Consider the following 27,874-nt stretch of genomic DNA (forward strand, 5'->3'; position numbering starts at 1 on the left):
ATTTAATTAAATTCCTAGCAGGATACCTGTACTGTTAATTGATGAAATGTTTTTACTGCTGTGTTTACAACAGACAGAAAACACAGACCAGGGTTGTTTAGTTTGACTTTAGTTCAGAAGCATTTTAGATCAGGAGAACAATCACTGTAGCAGAAGGTATTTGGTTGTGAATTTTCCAATCTGTGAGAATTTGTACACATTTAAGCTGTCAGAACCGAAAGGGAGTTGTAAATCTGTTTCAGTAATTCTAGAAGGAAAACTGAAAAGAGAGTCAGTGAAGTAAAATATTTAAGAATTAAAACGGGAATGATATTTCTCTTGAACTTGAATCTGTATCTGTCAAGGATATTGCTGGGATAGAGTTTGAAGTTTCATTTTATTGTTTGTTAGGATCTTTATAAACTCTCATATTTAGTGTGTTTTTGTTTTCTTTTGTGCAATAAACTTTTGTTATATTGTTAAGGAATATCAGCAGTTTTACATGAATATGTTTAGTGAAATAACTAACCATTCACAAACGAAACTTAGGAAATGTTCAGTCAGGATTCACTACTGGATCTGACTTGTACAGTATTACCAACAGCTGGGATCACAAAGTTACCATTGACAAAGGCTGAACCAGAAGAGATAAGATTTTATTGAACTAGAAATCTGCATTTACTGTTTACATTTACAGAGGATGGGATGGATAAATGTTTTGCTTCATTTGAAAAGGTATCTAGAAAGATGGGGTGATAAAAATTGTTTGGCTCTTAATGTTACAGAGATTCTTGACAAGTACAGATATGAACATGTATGCCAGTTGTCAGAAGAATAATCTTGAGATTATGAAACTGTTAAAAGAGCAATACTGAATGCTCATGAACTTATCCCTAAAGCTTATCATTTAAAGTTCAAGACTTTAAAAAAAGCTTATTCAAACATATGTCAAATTTATAAGAGAAAAATATTGAGATCAGTAGTTTCAACCACTGATGTTAGAGAAATAAAATTGAGAACATGAGGGAAATCATGACTATGGAAGAATTCCAAAAATAGAATGCCAGTAAATCTAAATATAGATGACAGTTGAGTATTAAAGATTCAAGAAGCTGGAACTCTGGCAGATATTTATGAAATCTCAGACAGTTGCACACAGGGATATGGTCAAATGGGAATCAAAGAAATTGGAAGAATATAAAGTCTGGAGATGGAGCAGGTATTAGTTTTAGGGATAGAAGGATACCAATATAATACAAAGATTAGAAACTAAAAGTGATATAAACTAAATACTATGCATCCGTTTTAATAAAACCAGATGTACTAAAGCTAATTGTTGGAAATTAATGGGAAACCTATTTCAGTAGTAAGAATAACTACATTTAGCATTCAAAACAAATTCCTTGTCTTCTGTCAATTGACAAAATTTCTATTTGTACTGCTGGAATTTCTTTTATACCTTAATCCCGAAGTAGAACTAGCTTCTTATGAAGCAATTAAAACACCTTCTGTATATATACTGCATTGTACTCTTTTGTGAAGAGCTTGTTGCACTCAACTAAAGAACAAAGAGAACAAAGATAATTTACAGCCCAGGAACAGGCCTTTCAGCCCTCCAAGTCTGAGCCAATCCAAATCCACTGTCTAATCCTGTTGCCCAATTCCTAAGCATCTGTATCCCTCTGCTCCCCACCTACTCATGTATCTGTCCAGACACATCTTAAATGAATCTACTGTGCCTGCCTCTACCACTTCTGCTGGCAATGTGTTCCAGGCACCTACCACCCTCTGTAAAGTACTTGTATCCCCCTTAAACATTTCACCCCTCACCTTAAAGGGTGACCTCTCATTATAGAATCCTTCACCCTGGGAAAAGGCTTATTTCTATCTACCCTGTCTATACCCTTCATGATTTTGTAAACCTCAATCAGGGCCCCCCTCAAATCTCCTTTTTGATCATAAAAACAATCCTAACCTACTCAACCTCTATTCATAGCTAATACCTTCCATACCAGGCAACATCCTCATGAATCCTTTCTGCACCCTCTCCAAAGCATCCACATCCTTTTGGTAATGTGGTGACCAGAACTGTACACAGTATTCTAAATGCGGCTGAACCAATGCCTTGCACAATTTTAACATAACCTGCCAGCTCTTATGCTCAATACCCCATCTGATGAAGGCAAGCATACCATTTGCCTTCTTGACCACTCTATCCACCTGTGCAGCAACCTTCAGGGTACAATGAACCTGAACTGCCAGATCTGTCTACTCAACTTTTCCTAAGGCTCTTCCGTTTACTATATAATTCACTCTAGAATTAGACTTCCCAAAATGCATCACCTCACATTTGCCTGGATTGAACTCCATCTACCACTTCTCTGCCCAACTCTCCAGCCTATCTATATTCTCCTGTATTCTTTGACAGTCCCCTGTGCTTTCTTCTACTCCAATCTTCAGGCCATCTGCAAACTCGCTGATCATACCAACAGTGCCCTCTTCCAGATCATTTATGTATATCACAAACAGTGTCCCCAACACTGATCTCTGTGGAATGCCACTGGTCACCTTTCTCCATTTCGAGAAACTCCCTTCAACTAGTACTCTGTCTCCTGTTGCTCAACCAGTTCTTTATCCACCGAGGTAGAACACCCTGCACACTACGTGACTTCACTTTCTCCATTAGTTTACCATGGGAAACCTTATCATATGCTTTACTAAAATCAATGTATATGACATCTACAGCCTTTCCTTCATCTATCAACTTGGTCACTTCCTCAAAGAACTCTATTAAGTTGGTAAGGCATGATCTCCCTCCCACAAAACCATGTTGCCTATCACTGATAGGCCCATTCCTTTCCAAATATAAATAGATCCTATCCCTCAGTACCTTCTCCAGCAACTTTCCCACCATTGACATCAGGCTTACTGGTCTGTAGTTACCTGGAATATCCCTTCTACCCTTCTTGTACAGGGGGACAAGATGAGCAACCCTCCAGTCCTCCGGCACCTCACCTGGGTTTAAGGATGCAACAAAGATATCTGTCAGGGCCCCAAATATTTCCTCTCTCACCTCCCTCAGAAACCTGGGACAGATCCCATCCAGTCCTGGGAATTTGTCCACCTTAATAAACTTTAGCTAACCTAACACATCTTCCCTACTTATGTCAACATGATCCAGACTAATCAAACTTCTATCTCTAATCTCAAGATTCATCATGTTCCTCTCCCCAGGGAACATTGATGCAAAGTAATCATTCATAATCTCACCCATTCTCTCAGGTTCAACACACAGCCTTCCTTTATTATCCTTCAGTGGACCAATCCTTTTTCTTGTTAACTGCTTGCTTCTTATAGAAAAGGCTTTCGGATTCTCCTTAATTCTGCTCGCTAACACTATTTCATGACCCCTTTTAACCCGCTTGATTCCTTGTTTAAGACTTGTCCTACTCTTCCAATATTCCTGCAGGGCCTGTTCTGTTCTTAGCTGCCTGGACCTTTTCCTCTTGGCTAGTTGTACAATTTCTCCTGTCATCCACGGTTCACAAATCTTGCCCTTCCTATCCTTTGCCTTCAACGGGACATGTCTATCTTTGAAAGCCTCCCACTTCTCAAATGTGCACTTCCCTTCAAATAGCTGTGTCCAATTCACATTTCCAAGCTCCTGCCTAATTTTGATATAATTGGTCATGGCCCAGTTTAGTACTCTTCCCTTCGGACCTCTCTCATCTTTGTCTACGAGTATTCTAAAACTTACAGAATTGTGGTCACTGTTCCCAAAGAAATCCCCCACCGCAACTTCTACCACCTGGCCTGGCTTATTCCCCAACACCAGGTCCAATATGGCCCCTTCCCTCATCGGACTTGTTACAAATTCTGCCCCATCCAGACCTCTGACACTAAGTATATCCCAGTCAATATTGGGAAAATTAAAACCTCCCATCACCATCACCCTGTTGCCTTGACAGCTTCCCATAATCTGTTTACCTATTTGTTCTTCTACCTCACGCTCACTGTTGGGAGGCCTGTAATACTGCCCCAACAATGTAACTGCACCCTTTTTATTTCTCAGTGTCACTCATAATGCCTCACTACTCAACTCCTCCATAGTGTCCTCCTTTAGCACAGCCGTGATATCATCCCTGACCAGCAATGCAACTCCTTCCCCCCTTTTACTTCCCTCCCTGTCCTGTCTGAAGCATCCATATCCTGGAACATTTAGTTGCCAATCATGCCCTTCCTTCAACCAAGTCTGTGATTGCAATAACATCATCATATTCTCAGGCACCAATCCAAGCCCTAATTTCATCTGTCTTACCCACTATACTTCTTGCATTAAAGTATATGCACTTCAGACCACCAGTTCTTTTGTGTTCATCTGCTCTCTGCCTATTCTTCCCCTTATTAATGCTAACTTCATGATTCTTACAGGCTCTAGTTTCTACCTCACTGTCTACTTGTATTGTCTTCTGGTTCCCAGCCCCCTGCCACATTAGTTTAAACCCTCCCCAACAGCAGTAGCAAAAACTCACCCAGAGACATTAGTTCCAGTCTGGTTCATTTGTAGACTATCCAATTTGTAATAGTCTCACCTTCCCCAGAAACAGTCCCAATGTCCCACAAATCTGAACACCTCCCACCTACACCATCTCTCAAATCACGTGTTCATCCTGCCTATTCTTTTTTTCTTTGCTGGCTAGCACGTGGCACTGGTGGTAATCCCGAGATCACTACCTTTGAGGTCCTCCTTTTTAACATCTCTCCTAGCTCCCTGAATTCTGCTTTCAGGACCTCATCTCGGTTTTACTTATATCATTGGTGTCTGTATGCATTAATAAGTAACAAACAATTTTTCTCAAAACATGTTTTGTACTTATACTTTTGTACATGGGTTATGCAAACTTAAATTGTTATTATACGAATTTTAACTATTTTTACATTTATGTAGCTCACAGTTAGCCATAGGAAATTAGAATTAGAACCTGAATCCTGACAGTGTGGAAACAGACCCTTCAGCCCAAAATGTCCATACCGACCCTCTGAAGAGCAACCCACCCAGACCCATTCTCCTAACTTATATTTACCCCGGACTTAAACCCAGACTATGGGCAATTTAGCATGGCCAATTCACCTAACCTGCACATCTTTGAATTGTGGGAGGAAACCGGAGAACCTGGAGGAAATCTACACAGACACTACACAGACACTGGGAGAATTTGCAAACTCCACACAGACAGTTTCCCGAAGCTGGAATTGAACCTGGGTCCCTAGCTCTGAGGCAGCAGTGCTAAAAACTGAGCCACTATGCCGCCCATTGTACAAGTTTTAGTTGTATCATAGAATCCCTACAGTGTGGAAACAGGCCATTTGGCCCAACATGTCCACACTGACCCTCCAAAGAGTAACCCACCCAGACCCATTCCTCTGCCCTCTTACTCTACATTTACCCCTGACTAATACACCTAACCTACACATCCCTGAATTATGGGCAATTTAGCATGGTCAAATTTACCTAACCTGCACATCTTTGGATTCTGGGAGGAAACTGGAGCACCTGGAGGAAACCCATGCTGACAGTGGGAGAATATGTTTGGTGTAATAGGCTGAGGGGGACAGTTACAGCCCAATCTTAAACAAAAAGAATCCACTGACTTCAATGCACTGTGGATGGGATATTGTTAATACAAGGATTTCAATAAATTCTGCTGAATCCTCTACAGCTCTGTTTTTAGTAAAGCTGTAGGTTACTACACTTCAAGTGCATATCCAAGTACTTTTTAAATGTGACGAGAATTTGTGCTTCTACCATTTTTACAGTCAATGATTTATTTGAAAGGAGTCACAATAGTGACAAAATATGGACTATTGTTTTTCAAAATCCATCATCTTACTTTATCCCTGGGATGTGCATGGTCTGGGATGGTTTAAAAAAGGAAACAAAATCTGGATTAGAATGATCACAGCAACACCTGGACAAATCATGAAAACAAGAGAAACAAAGACATGACATAAACAAAGACAAAATTACCCTTTTATCAAAAGGCAATTAAACCAGTCAATCTAGTTAAGCGTGAACAAGAGTTCCTTGTCTCCAACTCTGAATTACACTTCAGGCAAATTCTCACATATTGGAGATGGAACCTTATGTTTAATTTGGCAAAGCTAAAGAATCATAACTCCTACAGATGAAATACACATAAAAAAAGCTTGTATTTTAAGGAACTGTTTTTTTTGGCAAAGATATGGATTTGTTGCTACAGTTAGAGAAGGTGCTATTTTAGCCTCTTATGATGGAAAAGTGCCTAGTGACAGACAGATTAAAAACATTACAACAATCAAGGATATGAAGGACAATGGCAAAACTCACCATTGCTCAACATTGAAGACGTCAGATGGACAACTATTGTCTCAGGTCTAAACCTGGTGCCTCAAGGAGGCTTGAAGAAGTTTAAACGGTATGTTCTTTTCATCTTGCTTTTGTACTGGACAGTATCCCTTTTTAGCTTTTTAGTGTGTGTATGGTTGTACTACCATTATTTTTCCTGGGTTAGCAGATAATAAAATTACTCTTTCTTTCAATGTATGAAACTTTGTAATTGGCTCCTAACTACAGAGGACATTAAGCATCTATTTAACTGGAGAAATCTATACCCTTGTACTGGAAAATAATTTGGAATATTTGTAGTGGCTAACTGGGGAGATTTAAAAAGGGAGTCAATTCAACCTTCCTCATCTGGTCATACTTGAAGGAAATAGTCTTTTTATTTGAAATCTATGTGTTGTGCCAATATGCGTGTAATTATAGTATTACCTCTGAAATTTGCAGAGTAACAGCAATTCTTTTAAGTGAGTGTTTTTTCCACAAGGAGCACGAGGAAAAATGGTAAATAATAAGCATTATTTTTACAATGAGAGGGTATCCATAGATTGGAAGTATTACAGAATAATCTAGTGATTTCTCCATTAACTGAATGCTGGAATTAGAAAAGTACACTTAGAGGCAATAACACCTGACAGTCAATTTCCTTCAGCTTTGCATTTAACTAAAAAAAATCATGAATTTTTCACATGTAATGGGATGTGAGTCAGAGGATAATTGGATCAGGAATCATAAATATAGTTCAGTTTACAGATTAAAGTCTTAAATGATGTCCCTGTTTGTATTTAATACTTTGATATTATGAAAGACTGAACTATATTTATGAATATTTTATTTAAATAGAGTATTGGAGTTCATTACAGCTTGGAATTCCAGTAAAGGTCAAGGGGCTTGGAATTGGTACAGTGATGTGACTGGAGTTAAGGAGATAAGTGACAATGGACAATGAAACTGATACAATTACATAGAACGTGTAGTGCAGACACAGGATTTTCAGCCCAACTGCTTCATGGTGACATTTGTGCTCCACATAGACTTCTTCCCATTTTGCTATCCAATTTCATTAGCTTACACAGCTCTTTTCTCCCTTACTTGTCTATCTAGTTTCATGTTACCCACTCTCCTGTCACTTCTCTGCTACCCTGTCATAGAGTCATACAGCACAGAAACAGACCCATCAGTCCAACCAGTTCATGCCAAACACAATCCCAAACTAAGCTAGTCCCACCTACCTGCTTCTGGCCCATATCCCTCCAAACCTTTCCCATTCATGTATCCACCCAAATGTCTTTTAAATGTTGTAATTGTACCTGCATCCACCACTTCTTCAGGAAGTTCATGCCACACTCAAACCACACTAAAAAAAATTTGCCTCACATCTTTAAAGTCTCTCTCCTCTCAACTTAAAAATGTGCCCCCTCATCTTAAAACTCCCCATCTTAGGGAAAATGCAACTACCATTGACTCTACCTGTACCTCTCATTATTTTATAAACCATATCAGGTCACCTCTGAACCTCCTACACTCCAGTGAAAAAAGTTCCAGCCTATCTAGCTTTTTTCATAACGCACATCTTCCATACTTGGCACCATCCTGGTAAACCTCTTCTGAACCCTCTCCAGGTTGATAATATCCTTCCTACAACGAGGCAACCAGAACTGGGCAGAGAGAGAGGCCTCACTAATGTCCTGTACAACTTTAACATAACAGCCCAACTTCTATACTCAAAGTACTGAGCAATGAAGGCAAGTGTGCCAAATGCCTTTTTAACCACACGTTGCCTATTGCAATAAGAACTGCTATAAGATTTTGGATTTCGAGGCTACACATTAGAAATGCAGTAGATGCAAAATTGTCTTGTATAGTACAGTTTGTAATGGCGCACTGGATAACTTGTACCACTCTACCAACCTGCCCTCTGTGGATAGCTGGTACTTGCCTGAGCTTTGTGACATTGCTGGATTAAAAAGTGGGGGGCATGCTTGGCCCAAACAGTGCACCCAAATAGACTGTATCCTGCTGTGATGCAGCCCAGCTGCCTCTTGTAATACATTGACTCCATGCAGGCAGCTCTTTATTGTTTACTCTGCAAAAAGCATCCTTTCAGGGGCAAAATTTCTTTAAATGGCAGGGTATTCAATTTAAAGACAAAAGGTAATTAATCATAAAAGTTTTATTTTCTATTGCAAAGTATTTGGATGTACTCTGCATTATTTTTGGAGGTATTGTTGTTGAGGTACTGGAATTCAGAGATTATTTCAACGTTCTCTCTGGGGTGGGGGAACAAGGAATAGGTAAGCTGTCCACAGAGACTACAACAGGCTTGCGGAATGCAGTAACATTCAAGGAAATTTAGGCTTTAAAAATCCAGCTCTTTCCAGTATATTCTGTACAGTATGGAACTCGTAACTGTTGTGGCTGCATTGATTTTTCTCTTTCTGCAAAGACATTAGTATTTCTAGACAGGGATAAAGGGAAAAAGTGAGGACTGCAGATGCTGGAGATCAGAGTCAAGAGTGTGGTACTGGAAACACACAGCAGGTCAGGCAGCATCCGAGGAGCAGGACATTGATGTTTCGGGCATAAGCGCTTCATTAGGAAGGAATCCTGATTCCAATGAAGAACTCATGCCTGAACCGTCGATTCTCCTGCTCCTCAGATGCTGCCTGACTTGCTGTGCTTTCCCCGCACCACACTCTCGAGACAGAGATAAAGTCCCAGCACTCAGATCATTATCTGAATGTCAGGGGAGTTGACTGACATCCCATGTACCATTTAACATGCAGATGTTTAGAAAGAACAAAAGAATGCTCTCAAATAGGGGGATGGACAGAGTGTGAAGTAACCATCCTGACTTCTTGGGTACTTGTCCTATATTCATTGGATAGAAGTGTTTGAATATGCAATTGACACAAAGCAAATTACCAGGCCCTAGAAATAAATTATATGAAAATGCCCTCAAAAAGGGGCAGTTTTCTGCAGATGGCTTCCGGAAAGCTGCCATCTTTGGATCGGTGAAACAGGAAAGATGAAGGAAGACTCTAATAGTTCTGGTACAGAGCAGTTACTGAAGAGCTACAGAAATCAACACATCTATTCATGCTCTCATATCAGTGAACCATTTTGACTGTCACAGGTTGCCTGCTTTCACTGTCTATTCAGTTTATCACATCTATTTTGTTGCTTCTTTATAACGTTAACGAACTATCTGAAAATGACTTACGAAAAGTTCTCTCTTTACCTTAGGAATGTGTAGCCCCCAAATCCAAAATATTATAGTAGTTCCCCTGGTAGACAACATGACAGGGAAATGGAAAAATGGCTGCAGAGTGGGCAAGCTCTACATGATGTCAACTTGGCATTGAGAATCCAATGTTCCTGAACATTGACAGAAGACTGTCTGGTTGGCCAGCCAGTGCATACTGAACTTAAACTGCATGCCCCACGGTGTTCTGTAAGTGCCACCCCATCTTAGGTTCTCACTAAAGTCCTTTACAGTCATGCTTGTCTGCCACCGTAACCCTCTTAGGAAGCTGGCAAACAAATCATCCTTTAATCACTTTCCGGTCTGCAGTGCATTTTTAGGGCTGGGTTTGAGTGGGAAGCCAGAGCTCAACATCCACACCAATTGCAAATCACTCATTGTTCCAGATAGAAGGATCATGGTGTGCTACAAGTTGAGAGGGGGGTGCTACATATAAGGCAGAAATATATCATCATCTTCAATAGTCTCAATGATTCTAGGTTGAAAATGTGTTGCTGGAAAAGCGCAGCAAGTCAGGCAGCATCCAAGGAGCAGGAGAATCGACGTTTCGGGCATGAGCCCTTCTTCAGGAATGAAAAGAGTGTGCCAAGCAGGCTAAGATAAAAAGGTAGGGAGGAGGGACTTGGGGGAGGGGCGTTGGAAATGCGATAGGTGGAAGGAGGTTAAAGTGAGGGTGATAGGCGGGAGTGGGGGTGGAGGCGGAGAGGTCAGGGAGAAGATTGCAGGTTAGGAAGGTGGTGCTGAGTTTGAGGGTTGGGACTGAGGCAAGGTGGGGGGGGAGGGGAAATGAGGAAACTGGAGAAATCTGCATTCATCCCTTGTTGTTGGAGGGTTCCTAGGCAGAAGATGAGGCACTCTTCCTCTAGCCGTCGTGTTGCTATGGTCTGGCGATGGAGGAGTCCAAGAACCTGCATGTCCTTGGTGGAGTGGGAGAGGGAGTTGAAGTGTTGAGCCACTGGGTGCTTGGGTTGTTGGTCTGGGTGTCCCAGAGGTGTTCGCTGAAACATTCTGCAAGTAGGCGGCCTGTCTCCCCAATATAGAGGAGGCCACATTGGGTGCAGTAAATGATGTGTGTGGAGATGCAGGTGAATTTGTGGCGGATATGGAAGGATCCCTTGGGGCCTTGGAGGGAAGTAAGGGCGGGGGGGGGGGGGGGGGGGCGGGAAAGGTGTGGGTGCAAGTTTTGCATTTCTTGCAGTTGCAGGGGAAGGTGCAGGGAGTGGAGGTTGGGTTGGTGGGGGGTGTGCAGGGGAACGTGCCAGAAGTGGAGGTTGGGTTTCATACCCCCCACCAACCCAACCTCCACTCCCGGCACCTTCCCCTGCAACCGCAAGAAATGCAAAACTTGCGCCCACACCTCCCCCCTTACTTCCCTCCAAAGCCCCAAGGGATCCTTCCATATCCGCCACAAATTCACCTGCACCTCCACACACATCATTTACTGCACCCAATGTGGCCTCCTCTATATTGGGGAGACAGGCCGCCTACTTGCGGAATGTTTCAGAAAACACCTCTGGGACACCCGGACCAACCAACCCAACCACCCCGTGGCTCAACACTTCAACCCCTCCTCCCACTCCACCAAGGACATGCAGGTCCTTGGACTCCTCCATCGCCAGACCATGGCAACACGACGCCTGGAGGAAAAGCACCTCATCTTCTGCCTAGGAACCCTCCAACCACAAGGGATGAACTCAGATTTCTCCAGTTTCCTCATTTCCCCTCCCCCCACCTTGCCTCAGTCCCAACCCTCAAACTCAGCACCACCTTCCTAACCTGCAATCTTCTTCCTGACCTCTCCGGCCCCACCCCCACTCCAGCCTAACACCCTCACCTTAACTTCCTTCCACCTATCGCATTTCCAATGCCCGTCCCCCAAGTCCCTCCTCCCTACCTTTTATCTTAGCCTGCTTGGCACACCCTCCTCATTCCTGAAGAAGGGCTCATGCCTGAAACATCGATACTCCTGCTCCTTGGATGATGCCTGACCTGCTGCGCTTTTCCAGCAACACATTTTCAGCTCTGATCTCCAGCATCTGCAGTCCTTACTTTCTCCTCAATGATTCTAGGTGCCAAGTGGTCTCCCAGTGATGTTAAAAGCAAACTTCTTTGCAGGATTCAAAGATGCAGGTGTCCATATCCTTATCAATTCTGCTCTGCTTCTTTCTATTAAGGCAACATGGTGGCTCAGTGGTTAGCACTGCTACCTCACAGTATCAGAGACCCAGGTTCAATTCCAGCCTTGGGTGACTGTCTGTGTGGAGTTTGCACATTCTCTCCTTGTCTGTGTAGGTTTCCTCTGGGTGCTCCGGTTTCCTCCCACAGTCCAAAGATGTGCAGGTTAGGTGAATTGGCCATGCTAGATTGCCTATAGTGTTAGGCGAAGGGGTAAATGTAGGGGAATGGGTCTGGGTGGATTGCTCTGCGGAGGGTCGATGTGAACTTGTTAGGCTGAAGAGGCTGTTTCCACACTGTAAGTAATCTAATAAATTGCCCATAGTGTTAGGTGCATTAGTCAGAGAGGAAATGGGTCTGGGTGGATTACTCTTCAGAGGATCGATGTGGACTTGTTGGGCCAAAGGGCCTGTTTGCACACTGTAGGGAATCTAATCTATTGCATTCCACTACTACCTACAGGAGGTAAGGTAGAATAGCACTGTGTTTGGATGATGCCATAGCTGACCAGTTAGAGGCAGTGAAAGGCATGTTTGATACTGATACATGCACAAGCCTGAGGTAGAGTACATGAGTGTTAGGTTTCAAGCATCTGGGAGTGCTGCTAGTTAGTGATGGGTGTGTGATGCATCAAGTAGTATGGAGATAAGGACTGTAGATTTCTTACACTAAAGAATGAGAACACCATCAACTCCATGACTCCTTCCAATTTATATGTCAACCAAATTTGGACATATGTTGGCACTACTTTAGAATCACAGTGGGATTGCCCTTCCAGGATCTCTTGCAGATGAACCAACAAAAACCAGAGATTTGAGGCACAGATCTTAACCTTCATCTTCTTCAGGTTGAATCGTGAAAAAGGTCATCTGACACAATTGGTGGTGCATCAACACCATCTGAACTGTAGTGGCTCCAGAAGGTCTAATGCTACCTTTTTAGCTGAGGCATTAAACTAGGCATCATCTGCCCTCATACATGAATGTAAAAGATGCTGTAAAAAAAAAGGAAAACAGTCAAAATGCAATATTGAACTGGCACTTCAAGCAGAGTCATTTATTTAATTGCTATTTATGGTGGTAAATGTATGGTGTGCAGACTAGATAATGGCACAAGTTTTTCAGCACCTATATTGTTGGGAGATGCATGACAGAAACCAGTGGAGGTTCTGATGTACTCATGTGCAATATTCACGGTAGGACAGGCAAGTGTCAAGTAACATCTACACCATACAACTGCCAGATAATGACCATCTCCACAAGAGAATCTAACCATCACATTCAATGGAATCATCATTGAAACTCCACTATCAATAGGCTGCAGCTAACATTGACAAAAACTGTACCTGGATCAGTAATACAAGTATATGTCTACAACAGCAGGTCAGAAGCTAGGAATCATACAGTGTCCTAACTCTCCAGAACCTAACCACCATCTACAAGGCACAAATCAGGAGTCTGACAGAATACTTCCCACTTGCCTGGATGAGTGCAGATCAAAAAACATTGAAGAAGCTTGACACCATCCAGGAAAAAAACATTCACTTGACTGGCACCACGTCCATAAATACATTTAGTCTCTCCACCACTGCCACTCGGTAGCAGTAGTGTGTACTATCCACAAGATATTCAGGAGAAATTCATCAAGCTTTCTTAGACATCACTATCCAAATCCAAATCTACTATCTCAAAGGACAAAGGCAGCATGGGAATACCACTATCTGCAAGTATCCCTATAAAAAGGTACTCACTGTCCAGATTTGGAATTATATCACTGTTCCTTCAATGATACTGAATCAAAATCGTGGAACTCCCTAACAGCATTCTTTACCTGCACCAATTGGACAGCAGCAGTTTAAGAAGGTAGCTCACCACCATGACCTTCTCAGGGGCATTTAGAGATGGACAATAAACACTGGCCTGAGCAGTGATACTCACATTGCATGCACACAAAAGAAAATATGCTGAAACTGCACACCCAGGCAATCAATATTGCATTGGCCACATCAACTTGACGTACAACTGAAGAACAAAAAACCAAAACAAAACTAAAAATTGTGTCTCTTTAACTGCATCTCCATTTCACGCCCAGAATCAAAGTCCGTTAAAGAAATGATTTCCTCCACTTCATTTGTTTAAAACAGACTTCAGTTTTACATTTGAAGTCTGTCAGTTTGAAGAAATTTCATAATAAATTACAAAATCATGTCAACTACTTGAACTAGGCTTTGGTCACAATAAGTTGCCAATGAAAACAGTGGAACAATGAGGAGATAATTTATAAAGTTCTGTATGAAAGCAGTTGAAAATCGAAGCAAGGCAAGGACCAAAGGGACCAGAAAATCAGGCCTTTTTAAAGGAGGGGGAATGGAAAGCCCGGAACAAACATAGGGTCTCCGCGTTCCACCGGACGGTACAGGCTGAAAGCACCGAGAGATGAGTGTCACAGTGTAATCTGTCCGGGTCGAAAATGTCTGGCTTTAGCCCCGAGCTGATCGACTACTTGGAAGGAAAGATCACATTTGAGGAATTTGAACGGCTCCGAGAGGAGAGGAAAGCCACAGAAAAGGTGAGAGACTCGAACAGTTCTCTCTCCCCCCCACAAACCCATTGTCCTTTACAACAACATCTTTTATCCATCATCCCAGAGGACGGGCCAAATCTAGATACACGTCTAATCGCACCTTTCAGTGTTAAACAGTCCCTCAGTACTTCACCCAAGTGTCAGATTGCGTTAAGGCCCAGATATTTCCGTCTTCAGACGGTCGGAGATTATTAATTGGTTATTACTGGGACATTTAAGCTTCTGATGGATAATTGCCCGGCATCAACAAACCTCTGCTTTAGAGCTGGAGACTTGATGGTTCCGACTTAGCTTCATTGATGTTGGGGATAAGGGGAGCACGACTTGCTGTCACTCCTAGTCTGCTGTAAAAATGATACCCCCACTGCAAATCACTCACATTGATGCCCCGCCTCTGAACCCTTGTGGAATACACTGGTCAGATACAAACTCTGACCTGGTACATCCAAATCCCACCCACACTTACTCGCTACCCTACATAGAGTCACTGAGATGCACAGCATGGAAACGGTCCCTTCGGTTCCAATCGTCTGCACTGATCAGATATCCTAACCTAATCTAGTCCCATCTTCCAGCACTTGGCCCATATCCCTCTAAACCCAATCTATTCATACACACATTCAGATGCCTTTTAAATATTGTAATTGTACCAGCCTCCACCACTTCCTCTGGCAGCCCATTCCATACAAGCACCACCTGTGTGACTAAGTTACCCCTTAGGCTCCTTTTAAATTTTTCCCCTCTCACTCTAAACCTATGCCCTCTAGTTCTGGACTAGTTACAAGATAATACATGGCTTGGAAAGGGTGGATGCTAGGAAATTGTTTTCGTTAGGTGAGGAGACTAGGACCTGCGGACACAGCCTTAGAATTAGAGGGGGTAAATTCAGAACAGAAATGCGGAGACATTTCTTCAGCCAGAGAGTGGTGGGCCTGTGGAATTCATTGCCGCAGAGTGCAGTGGAGGCTAGGATGCTAAATGTCTTCAAGGTAGAGATTGATAAATTCTTGATGTCACAAGGAATTAAGGGCTATGGGGAGAATGTGGGTAAGTGGAGTTGAAATGCCCATCAGCCATGATTGAATGGTGGAGTGGACTCGATGGGCCAAATGGCCTTACTTCCACTCCTAGGTCTTATGGACTCACCCCATGTGGGGGAAAAGTCATTAACCATATGGTATTATACTCTTTTACCCACCTACCATTATAGCCTGTTACCACCCCCCACCCCGGCACCCAATAATGTTTGTGCTGGAAATGATTGCCACTTGGCAGAAGCTTCAGCCTTCTATATTTAAATTATTGCAGTGGGGCTTGAACTCACAACAGTTTGATTCAGAGGTGAATATGTTGTTACTCAGAGCCACCAGCCACAAAAATATCCTTCTTATCATAATCATCTTTGGTGTGCATTATGTATAGCCCCTTTTCCTTGGCCCTGAGCAGAATGCATACATCTCCTTTACTAAGAGTGTTAGCTCAATGCAGTCCTTCCTCAAACTGATCATTTTCTTCTTGATAAATTGAGTAAAATACATTTGTGCATGCATATATCAGAAAGACAGGTAGCTAACATTCATAAACAGTGTGACTGTAAGACCTCGGGCATATATTCACTATGTCTAACTGCCAGATGTTCACAAATTAATTAATTAGCTTGGTGTACTAAATTCTCTAATGTTACAACCTTAACAAGGAGATTTACTGACTTAACTTTTTTCACATTGATACCATGGGCAAGCTGCGTGTAAAGAGGTATTAGTAGAAATTCAGAGAAGCCAAATTAGAAATAGGAGCCTTTGCTTTCTCATAATGAACTCTCTGCTTGGAGGCAGGTCTGATCTACACCAGCTGTTCAGCAATCTGAACCAACTGGATCCTCTCTTCTCCCTCAGAAAAAGTACAGTTTGTTGTGGCAGCATAAACTTTATGTGCATGTTGGAGCCCAAAACATTACATGACTGACCAGGAGTATTTCCCACTCTTACTGTGTGCCATTGGCATATGTTGGAAAGATTTGAAAATTGATACTAACCTGTTTTGCCATCAAGTCATAGAGTGGCACATGAAAACTTCTGACTCAGGCGGGTATGCTCTCAGGAACAAAAACAGAAATTGCTGGAAAATCTCAGCAGGTCTGGCAGCAACTGTGCGGAGAAATCAGAGTTAATGTTTTGAATCCAGTGACCATTCTTTTGAACCAATTGTAGTTAGAGAAGAGTAGTTTTTATGCAGAAGATAGTGGGGAAGGCCACCTGAATAAATGATAGGTCAATAGAGCCCAATGAGAAGAACAGTTGGACAAACAAAGGAATGGATAACAGCCTAGGAGAATGAATAATAGCTAATGGGGTCTATTAGTAGCTAACGATGGGTAGTGTGTAATCGCAGACTATGTGATATCAAGGCCTGGTGTGTGGGGTTAGGGTAAGGACATGTTGAACTTGATATTGAGTCCAGAAGGTTGCACAGTTCCCAAGCGGAAAATGAGGTGCTATTCTTCCAGCTTGTGCTGAGTTTTGCTGGAGCACTGCAGCAAGCCTGAGACAGTGATGTTGGCCAGGGAACAAAGTGATGTGTTCAAATGGCAGGCAACAGGAAGTTCATGGTCTTTTTTTTTTTGCAGATAGAACGTGTTCTGCGAAGCATGATGTGGAGGAGCCAGTGTTGGACTGGGGTGGACTAAGTTTAAAAATCACACAACACCAGGTTATCGTCCAACAGATTTATTTGGGCAATTGAGGTTTGTTAAGTATATAATTTTACTTGAATGACACTGTAATTTTTTGCTATAAATTCTGTGCCTTGTGGTCCTACCCCACAACCACCTGAACAAGGAGTGGCACTCTGAGAGCTTCCAAATAAACCTGTTGGAGTATAACCTGGTGTTGTGATTTTTAACTTCCTGCAAAGCAGTTACCCAGTCCAAGCTTTGTTTCCCCAAAGCACAGCTTCACCTGGAAGTAGTGTTAGGGCCTTTGGATACTGAAGAAGGAGGAAGTATATGGACAGTATTACACCTTCTGTGGTTGCGTGGAGAATGCCATGGGGGCTGTGTGGGGTGGTATTGGGACTGAAAGAGTGGACCAGGGAACAGGTGGGAACAGTGACAAGAGAGGGGAGGAAATATATGTCTAGTAGTGGCATCCTGCTGGGGTGGCAGAAATAGTGGCTAATGATCTTCTACCTGTGGATGCTGGTGAGATGGTAGGTGAGGACAAGGAGCCCCACTATCGCTATGGTGGGAAGGATGAGAGAGTGTGGAAGCTAACATGTGGGAGATGGGTCAGACTTGGCTGAGGGCCCTGTCAACTATGGTGCTGGGGAATGCTTGGTTGAGTAAGAAGGTGGACATTTCGGCATTAGCACCATCAGAACAGATGCGACAGAAACAGAGGAACTGGGACAATGGAATGGAGTCTTTACTGGAAGTAGTATGTGAGCATGCATAGTCAAGGTAACTGTGAGAGACAGTGGTTTGTAGTGGATATTTGTGGCCAGCCTATCTCCAGAAATGGAAACACATGTTGACAATGAGAAGGGAAGATCAGAGATGGTGAGAGCAGGCTGGAAATTGGAATTACATTTATAGACATAGGGATACTGTCACTATGCCACAAGTTCTTTGACCTCTACTGCACAGGTAATGTTGTACTATAATCTGGAAGTATTAGAATCTAATGACTGACAGTGAAAGGAATATGCAGATAATTCATATATTTTATGTAAAATACACCAATGGTTAGTTTGAAGTTCTAATTGCCTCAAGAGCATGTTTTTGGATGATTTTCCAGTGAGTGAATTGATTTTGTTTTAGATAGCTGTTTTCTTAAACCACTGCAATTCTTGTGATGTAGGCCCATCCATTTGGATGTTGATGAATGAGTTGCAGAATTTTAACTGGGTGACCGTAAAGGATATTTTTCTGAGTTAAGATGGTGTCTGACTGGAAATGAAATTTGCCTTTGTGATATTTCAAAGTTCCGTATAAGTAGTAAATGTTCTCAACATTCTCAGCGTATTATTGCAGAGAATCATTTTTTTCTCAAATGAGGAAATATCTTGTATTTTGGATGGGAGTACGAGATGGATCAACAGTTTGATGTAAAGATTTTAGGAATTAGAATAAAACTTGTTTTTCATGGAGGAGAAGCATTTAGTGCTAAATGAGAATTGAAATTGACTGTTAATGACACGGTAAATGTAAATTTTGTTCACAATTGCCTGAATTGAGCATTTTGAAGTGTGAGCTCACTGTACTTATATTGTAAGTGTGTTAATTTTATAATTGGTTAAAAAACAAGAAAATATGAAATGCATGCATGATTTTAACATTTTTCCATCTATGATATGTGTTTGCTTTGAATATGATATAGAGTCATAGTGATGGAAACAGACCCTTCGGTCCAACCCGTCCATGCCGACCAGATATCCCAACCCAATCTAGTCCCACCTGCCAGCACCCAGCCCATATCCCTCCAAACCCTTCCTATTCATATACCCATCCAAATGCCTCTTAAATATTGCAATTGTACCAGCCTCTACCACATCCTCTGGCAGCTTATTCCATACACGTACCACCCTCTGCGTGAAAAGGTTGCCCCTTAGGTTTCTTTTATATCTTTCCCCTCTCACCCTAAACCTATGCCCTCTAGTTCTGGACTCCCCGACCCCAGGGAAAAGACTTTGCCTATTTATCCTATCCATGCCCCTCATAATTTTGTAAACCTCTATAAGGTCACTCCTCAGCCTCCGACGCTCCGGGAAAAACAGCCCCACCTGTTCATCCTCTCCCTGTAGCTTAGATCCTCCAACCCTGGCAACATCCTTGTAAATCTTTTCTGAACCTTTTCAAGTTTCACAACATCTTTCCAATAGGAAGGAGACCAGAATTGCACACAATATTCCAACAGTGGCCTAACCAATGTCCCATATGATAAGTGTTTTTTGTTTAGGAAGCCGTTGGTGATGGAGTGACTGAAGATGAAGCAGAAATCACTGCAGTTGAAGATCAAGTTGGCCCTTCCAGGGCCTCTCACAGCCGAAACAAGCAAAAACCAAATGATTTAGGTACATCTTTAATCTAATTTAGAAAAGCTTGTCAGTGCCACTTTTCAAGCAAGAAATTATAGATGTTGCTATGGTATACAGAAAATTAAAACATAAAAATTATTTTGGTTTATTCAATTAAATGATACCATTTTACACATTGTAAATTTCTAATTGGTAAAGCATTTGGCAAGCTAGATAACATAGATTTCGCAGGGTCTGCTCCTACTGTGATGTGGGTTACATCCTACTTGACGTCTTGCGTTTTAAAACAGTAACTTTCATCAATATAGTGCCTTGAGCACAGTCAACTAACTTATTTGGTAGAATGATTTTTTTGAAACTACTTTTTAAACTCATTGACTTTCTGATATCTTTAAAAAAAATGCACATCAAACTCTGTCACAAACAGTAAGTGAAATTCATTTTCCTTCATTTTCAAAGCCAAGTTTCCAAGTAACAATAATCTTTGTTAAAAGCTGATCTTTGCTGAAGCAGTGAGAACTGCTTTCTGATATGTAATTGTCTTAATCTGTCGAAGATAAAAAAAAAACAACCTGGTATTTAAATAGTGCTTTTTGCTACAACTATTTGTCTCCTAGCATATACAGCCAATAAAATACATTTTGAAGTGCAGTCCCTGTTGTAAGGTAGGAAACATAAGGACAAGTATTGTGCTCATTTCTCCATGACTTGTGATCTTGTGCTTTCCTCTCTGATAGGAGTCTTTCATGTTTAACACCAATGAGCAATTAATTTGAAAAAAAATTGCATCACTTAGTTTCCCGTTGCTTTCCTCATGTACTTAAAGGAAGCGCACTTCCTGATGGATAAGTAGCCAGTGTTTCCCAAAGGTGTCACCATCACCACCAAATATCGATGCTTCATAATTCTGAGAATGGGACCATCACAAGGGATTCTGGAGATTTGTAAATGTGCAGGAATGACCACTCCCTACGTCTCAAATGACTTTGATATCCTTCACGTGTGAAGAAGTTTCCATTTAAACACCATGTGTGTAATCTCTAGAATTCAACTGGAGATGAGAGAAAATTGAAGGTTCCTCAACTTTATATAATGTTTGCTTGAACTTGCCACTCTTTGTCTTGTTCAGGCAGACCTTGTGTAATTTTTTATATCTGACTCATCATAAAGCGTTACAGCACAAAAGGAGATCACATGTTCAGTTGTTGTCATCCCAGTTGTATGAAAGACTTTTGGCTTACATTTTTCCCATTAACCCTGAAAGTTAGTTCTATTTAAATACTTGTCTGCTTGCCCTTTGAAATTACTGTGAATCTGATTTCATCACTCTTTCAGATAATGTGTTCCACATCATAACAACTGTTGGTGTGAATTAGTTTTTTTCCTTATTTCCTTTCTTTTGTAAATTTTTAAAAATCTGTGACCTCTCATTATTGACACACTTGTGATCTTAATTTATAGGAGTCTCCCATGTTTAAAATCCATGAGCAATTAAATTTGAAAAAAAATTGCATCAGTTAGTTTCCAGTTGTTTCCTCATGTACTTAAAGGAAGCACACTTCCTGATGGATAAGCAGCCAGTGTTTCTCCCTACTTGAATTATCACAGCCATTTCTGATTTGATTGCATCTGTTAGGTCTTCCTATAACCTTCTATGGTCCAAAGAGGAAAAAAAAATCTTGTCCAAGTAACTGAAGTCTCCAATATTCCATGTATAAATGCCCATAAATTCCATAAATCCCCACTATTCAATGCTCCTATTCACAAAGTTATGTGTCCAAAATATTTACCTAACCATCCTGGCAACTTCCTTGCCACCTTTGAAGACTTATGAAAATGTGCTTCCAGATTCCTCTGCTTTTGCACCCATCTCAAAATAATACCATTTCGATTATAGAGTCATAGAGCTGTACAACATGGAAACTGACCCTTCAGTCAAACTCAATCATGACAACTGGATATCCTAAATTAATCTAGTCCCATTTGGCCCATTTTCCTCTGAACCTTTTCTATTCATATACCCAACTCGATGCCTTTTAAATGTTGTAATTGTATCAGCCTCCTCTGGCAGTTCATTCCATACATGCATCACCCTATGTGTGAAAAAATTGCTCCTTAGGTGTCTTTAAAATCTTTCCCCTCTCACCTTCAACCTTCAACCTATACCTCCTTGTTTTGGACTCCCCTAGCCTGAGGAAAGGACCTTGGCTATTCATCCTATCCATGCCCTTTATGATTTTATAAATCTCTATAACATCACCTCTTAACCTCCAACACACAAGGCAAAATAGCCCCAGCATATTTAGCTTCTCCCTATAGTTTAAACCCTTCAACCCTGACAACATCCTTGTAAATCGTTTATGCACTCTTTTCAAGTTGAACATCTTTCCTATAGCAGGGAGTCTGGAATTGAATGCATTATTCCAAAAGTGGCCTAGCCAATTTCCTTTACAGCCACAAAATGACATCCCAACTCCCCACTCAAAACACTGACCAATTAAGGCAAGCATACCAAATGCCTTCTTCACTACCCTGGTACCTGCGACTCCACTTTAAGAAACTATGAAGCTGCACCTCAAGATCTCTTTGCTCGGCAACACTCCCCAGGGCCCTGTCATTAAGTGTATCAGTCCTGCTCTATTTGCCTTACCAAAATGCAACACTTCAGACTTCTCTAAATTAAACTCCATCTGCCATTCCTTGGCCCATTGGCCTATCTGATCAAGGTCCTGTTGTACTCTGAGATAACCTTCTCTGTCCACTACATAACTCCTTCATGTTGTTTCTTTTCAAGTATACACTCTATCCATACTTATATTGAATTGTATCTTCAATGTGTCCACCCATTTCAATATTCGGTCTGTGTTCCTGAAAATTGGCATGCTTCTGCTTTCTGTTTACTAAATTGCCAAGTTGTGTACCATCTTCAAAGTAGGAAACTGTATTTCCTATAATCAAATCCATATCATTTCTATATAATGATGACCAAAGCTCCTAATACTAGCTTTAGGGCATGCCACTCCATGTCTTTCTCAAGTTGCAGGAATGTCCATTCACCTCTATTTTCTGCCTCCTGGCACATGGCCAATTACATTCTTATAATAACATATTTTATCTTCTAAAGAATTCTTTTATGTGGTATTACCAAATATGTTTTGAAAATGTAAATATACCCATTGGACTACCTTCATCAATTCACTCTGTTACTTCATTAAAGTGTTCAATAAGAAAGTTTAGTCAGAAATGACTGATCTTTATTGTATCCATGTTGGTTGTCCCTTACTGTACGACTCAGATGGCTGATGGTGATTTGTGATGAGGAGTGATGCTAACAGCTTGGGTTTAATTCCTGTACCAGCTGAGGTCACCATGAAGGTCCTGTTTTCTCAACTTCAGCCCTTGCCTTAGGGGTGATGACCCACTGGCTAAACTCACCACCAGTCATCTCTCGGCAGCCCTGGGGTCCTCTGGAACAATGGTGACTTGAGTTTACTTAATTTTCACTGGGGAATCATAATTAATTCTGTCCTGAGAATAATTAATTCTTTAACTGTTATTAGACTGATACATCTGTAGTCGTCAGATTTATACTTCTCTCCTTGTTTTGAACAGGTCTTTAACAGTTGCAATCCTCCAGTAGTCTGGCAATGCTCCTATATCCAAGGAGAGTTGAAAGATTATGGTTTGAGCCCCTGGTATCTCCAAACTAACTTCCCTCAGAAATCCTGATGAATCCCGTCAAAATTTAAATCAAGTGGTTTAAATGGGTTTTACACTGTGCGTAAATGTACTTTGAGCTACTCCATTTCAATGCCCTAGTTTGCATTGAAAATGTTGTTTTGGTGTAGAAACATCTGTATCTCATAGTACAACATGACCTTGATCAGAGAGGCCAATGGGCCAAGGAATGGAAGATGGAGTTTAATTTAGAGAAGTCTGAAGTGTTGCATTTTGGTAAGGCAAATAGAGCAGGACTGATACACTTAATTTGATATATTCACTCCCATGTGTGGCTGGGAACACATACTTGGATCAGTTTACAAACAGCACACAGCTGTGTTCAATGGTTTTGTTTGCAGTTTGCAATAATGCATTAGTAATAGAATATTTGATAGTAACTAATGTTTTTAATATTAAATCTCCATTTGAGTGAAGGAAAGATTTCATTCATATGCCACCTCTCACATCATCAGCTATTCAAAAGCACTTCGCAGTTTGAATTATTTTGACATGTACTAACAAGTGTCAGCCTGATGGAAAAGGTTATCCTAAGCCAAATTTTACGGTTTCTCCAACTTGTTCTGGGTGCAGGGCACACATTAAAAAGAACCTTTGTAAATTAGTATAGTGTAACTATTTATGATATAATGATTTTATGATATAAAGGCAAACCATGCAAGAGACTCAAAAAGATCTATCCGCATTCGTAGAGAGAGAAAAATAGAGTTAACGTTTCAAATCCAATAGTACTCTCCTTTTGGATGATTTTATGATCCCGAATTAAGTCTGATACTGGAAGATGATAAAAAATAAAGAGACTACATTTCCTAAAACACGTAAAGAGTGAAAATCCTATTATTATAAAATATACAGTGAATTGTTAACTGTCTTGTTTTTATTTCAACTTTAGTTGTGAATATTTAACTTCTTCTAAACAAGCACAAATTCAAAATTAGCAATTGTTTATTCTGCAGAAGAAACTTCTGATGGTGTTAGCAAGTCTGTCCATCGGGTTTTTGCTTCAATGTTTGGTGATCATGTAAGTGATGATGATGATGAGGAACAGGAACAAAGTGAACAGCTCTCTGCTGGAGAAGTTTTTGCCTTAGAAATGGAGCTACACCGGGAACATAAGAAAATGCAAAGGGTGAGCAAATTGCAACACTCAGCACATAGAAAATGCTACATTGAAATTAATTGAGTGTAAAAACCACTTTCTGAGGAAAAAACCCTTTAGTAATGCCAATGAGTATAAAAATGTAATCTCATATACTTTTAAACACAGTAGATACTATAATTTGAAACTTTACGTTTAAATTTTGAAATTAATAAACTTTTAACAATAATCTGAAATTGCTGTTTGAATTACTACTTATGAATCTTTCCAGGTAGAATTGTCCATAATTTGTATAGTTTGAATCCCAGAAAAATTAGGAAATGCGAGACCTTTTGGGTCATTACAAATATATTACAGTATGTCAGATTATTTATGATAAATTCTCAATATGGTGAGGCCATTTCTGAAGGGTAATGGTGTAAAGGAGAATCAAAATAATTTTTTTTCAATGGCTTCATTTTGATTTTCAGGGACTTCGTTTGCATTTTCAATAACTCTTTTGCGAGGTTTGGCATTCATATCAGAACATTAACGACTGTATTTGTGCTGATGTATGGGGTGTTTGGATCTCACACACAAGCAGAATTAGAAGAATTCATTGGGATCCTCAAAAGACGTCACCACTCCATTAAGATTAAAATCACAAACTCAAGGGAAGCATTAATTTTCTAGAGACCACAGCACTTAAATTAGTAGATGACAATATTTGTTTACTTCAAGCATACTTGTCTCTAATTATTTTCAAGTCTGTTATCATGTTTTTTTCCTGAAACTTCTTTATTCCACTAATATAAGTGAGGATGGGGACACAGTGTGCAATGGCATAAGTTAGCAACAAATGTTTTCTTGAAATAAAGGTGCTTAAAGTAAGCAAATAGTTAACTCCCAGGAAAGACAATTGATTCCCGTTCAATTGAGACTTTTAGCTGGGAATTGGATTAGAATCTGTTGAGAAGGAGACTTGAGAGTTATGAACATATTAACATTATTTTTCATATTTTCAGAGGAGATAAGCAGATGAAGCCTATTCTTCTTAATGTATGGTTTGTGATGAGAACATAAGAACTAGGAGCAGAAGTAGGCCAGCCGGCCCTTCGAGTCTGGTCCACCATTCAATAAGATTATGGCTGATCTTTTCATGGCCTCAGCTCCACGTACCCGCCCTCTCCACGTACCCACTGTAACCCTTAATTCATTTATTGTTTAAAAAAATCTATCTTAGCTTTAAAAACGTTTACTGAAGTACTGTCAACTATTCCACTGGGCAGGGAATTCCATAAATTCACAACCCTCTGGGTGAAGAAATTCCTTCTCAATTCAGTCCTAAATCTGTTCCCGTAATTTTGAGGCGATGCCTTCTTGTCCTAGTTTCACCTGCCAGTGGAAACATCCTCTCTAAGTCTATCTTATCTATTCCCTTCATAATTTCTTGTATTTCTATAAGATTCCCCTCATTCTCTAAATTCCAATAAATATAATCCAAGTCTACTCAGTCTCGCCTCATAAGCCAACTTCCTCAACTCCAGAATCAATCTAGTAAACCTCCTCTGCACCCCCTCTAGTGCAAGAACATCCTTTCTCAAGTAAGGAGACCAAAATTGCACACAGTACTCCAGGTGTGGCCTCACCAGCATCTTATACAGGTGCAACATAACTTCCCTGCTTTTAAACTCAACCCCTTTAGCAACGAAGGGCAAAATTCCATTTGCCTTCCTAATTACGTGTTGTACCTACAGACGAGTTTTCTGTGATTCATGCACAAGGACACCTAAGTCTTTCTGCATAGCAGCATGCTGTAACTTTTTACCATTCAAAGAACGAAGAAAATTTACAGCCCAGGAATAGGCTCTTTGACCCCTCCAAGCCTGAGCCAATCCAAATGTACTGTCTAAACCTGTTGGTCAATTCCTAAGCATTTGTATCCCTCTGCTCCCCACTTACTCATGCATCTGTTCAGATGCATCTTAAATGAATCTACCGTGCCTGCCTCTACCGCCTCTGCTGGCAACGCGTTCCAAACGCCCACCACCCTCTGTGTGAAGTACTTACTGTGTGTATCCCCCTTAAACGTTCCACCTTTCACCTTGAAAGTGTGACCTCTCGTTAGTGAATCCGTCACCCTGGGAAAAAGCTTGTCTCTATCCACCCTGTCTTTTCAGGTTCCCCCCTCAATCCTCAATAAACCAAACCTACTCAACCTCTCTTCATAGCTAGCACCTTCCATACCAGTCAACATCCTTGTAAACCTTCTCTGCACCCTCTCCAAAGCATCCACATCCTTTTGGTAATGTGGCACCCAGAACTGTACACAGTATTCTAAATGCGGCCGAACCAACATCTTGGACAATTTTAAAATGACTTGCCAGCTCTTGTACTCAATACCCCAGCTAATGAAGGCAAGCATATCAAGTAATAGTCCTTTTCACTGTTGCTCCTACCAAAAATGGATGACTTCACATTTATTAACATTGTACTCCATCTGCCAGACCTTTGCTCACTCACTTAAAGTATCTATCATTCTGCAAAGTTTCACAGTCCACTACACATTTTGCTTTGCCATTCATCTTAGTGTAATCTGCAAACTTTGACACAGTACACTATTTGTACCCTTGATTCCATATATGTTCAAATTGTTGAAAAGTTACAGTCATAAGTAGAATGTAGAAGCTTGAGTTTGTCGATATGTTACCGTTGAAGGCTTGGGAATTTAACTTTTAATCTTTTTGTTTTTCTCTCTGCCCTCATCGCCTCAAACATTTTAGGAGAGGCGTCCTCGGAGTAAACTCCCTAAAGCTTTGAGAGGTCTCATGGGAGAAGCTAATATTAGGTTTGCACGAGGAGACAGAGAAGAAGCAGTGATGATGTGTATGGAAATCATTAGACAAGGTACAAACATTATTGGTTTATATGCTGTTTGAAGGTCAGACCATCATCTGCAAAATTATCGATCTCCAAACTCAGTGAAGTCACTTTGAAAAATATACTCAGGTATTAATTCAGAATTTCTTTTTATATTCATTCATGGGAATTTCCACATTTAGTAGTTTTCTGAAATCTCAGAAATGTGCCATCTGTATGTTCTGATGTCCGGTCCTAGTGCAACACAGGCTATAAAAGAATTGCAGTTCCCTGTCAGTGAGAAAGTGAACTCACATTTAATTTTTGATTGAAGGAGCAATGAATGTTGGAAAGACGGAGCTGCTTCTGTTCAATCACAGATTCTGGTTCTTCAAGACTTCACTTCCTCTAACACAGGTTCCCTCCTCCAGTTCTTGCTGCTCCTCCGACAGTTTCTCCAGCACTATACTTTTTATTTATTTCTTGCTGTTACTGTTCATAAATCTCTCTTTACTATGAGGGTAATTGGCTTTGCATGACCCAGAGTTTTGACAACCTTGCTGACATATTTGATACCAGAGTGAACCTCTCACCACATCTGCCTTAACTCTAAGCCTGTTCACTTTAACCTCCATAATACAACCAACTTTTCTCCTCATTCATCATGTCTACTGCGAAAACCTTTGTCCATGCCTTTATTAATGTTAGACCAGACTATTCAAATGCAGACCTGACCAACTTATTATTTACTAAACTATATGAGCAAGAGCTGATCCAGAACACT

The 27,874-nt window shown here is 40.8% G+C and overlaps 1 protein-coding gene across 2 annotated transcripts in view; it reads left to right on the plus strand.

The window, feature by feature from the left end:
• Positions 1 to 14,224: 14,224 nt before the first annotated feature.
• Positions 14,225 to 27,874, plus strand: part of gtf3c3 (general transcription factor IIIC, polypeptide 3) — a 56,123-nt gene continuing 42,473 nt past the window's right edge. For both annotated transcript variants that reach the window (XM_072578955.1, XM_072578956.1), the window contains exons 1-4: positions 14,225 to 14,366; positions 19,337 to 19,451; positions 24,110 to 24,282; positions 27,015 to 27,138. In XM_072578955.1, coding sequence (XP_072435056.1) covers positions 14,268 to 14,366; positions 19,337 to 19,451; positions 24,110 to 24,282; positions 27,015 to 27,138 — 511 coding nt within the window. In that variant the 5' untranslated portion in view covers positions 14,225 to 14,267. The remainder of the gene's footprint in view (positions 14,367 to 19,336; positions 19,452 to 24,109; positions 24,283 to 27,014; positions 27,139 to 27,874) is intronic.

This window comes from Chiloscyllium punctatum, chromosome 10 (genome assembly GCF_047496795.1).
Source record: "Chiloscyllium punctatum isolate Juve2018m chromosome 10, sChiPun1.3, whole genome shotgun sequence".
NCBI classification, from domain to species: domain Eukaryota; kingdom Metazoa; phylum Chordata; class Chondrichthyes; order Orectolobiformes; family Hemiscylliidae; genus Chiloscyllium; species Chiloscyllium punctatum.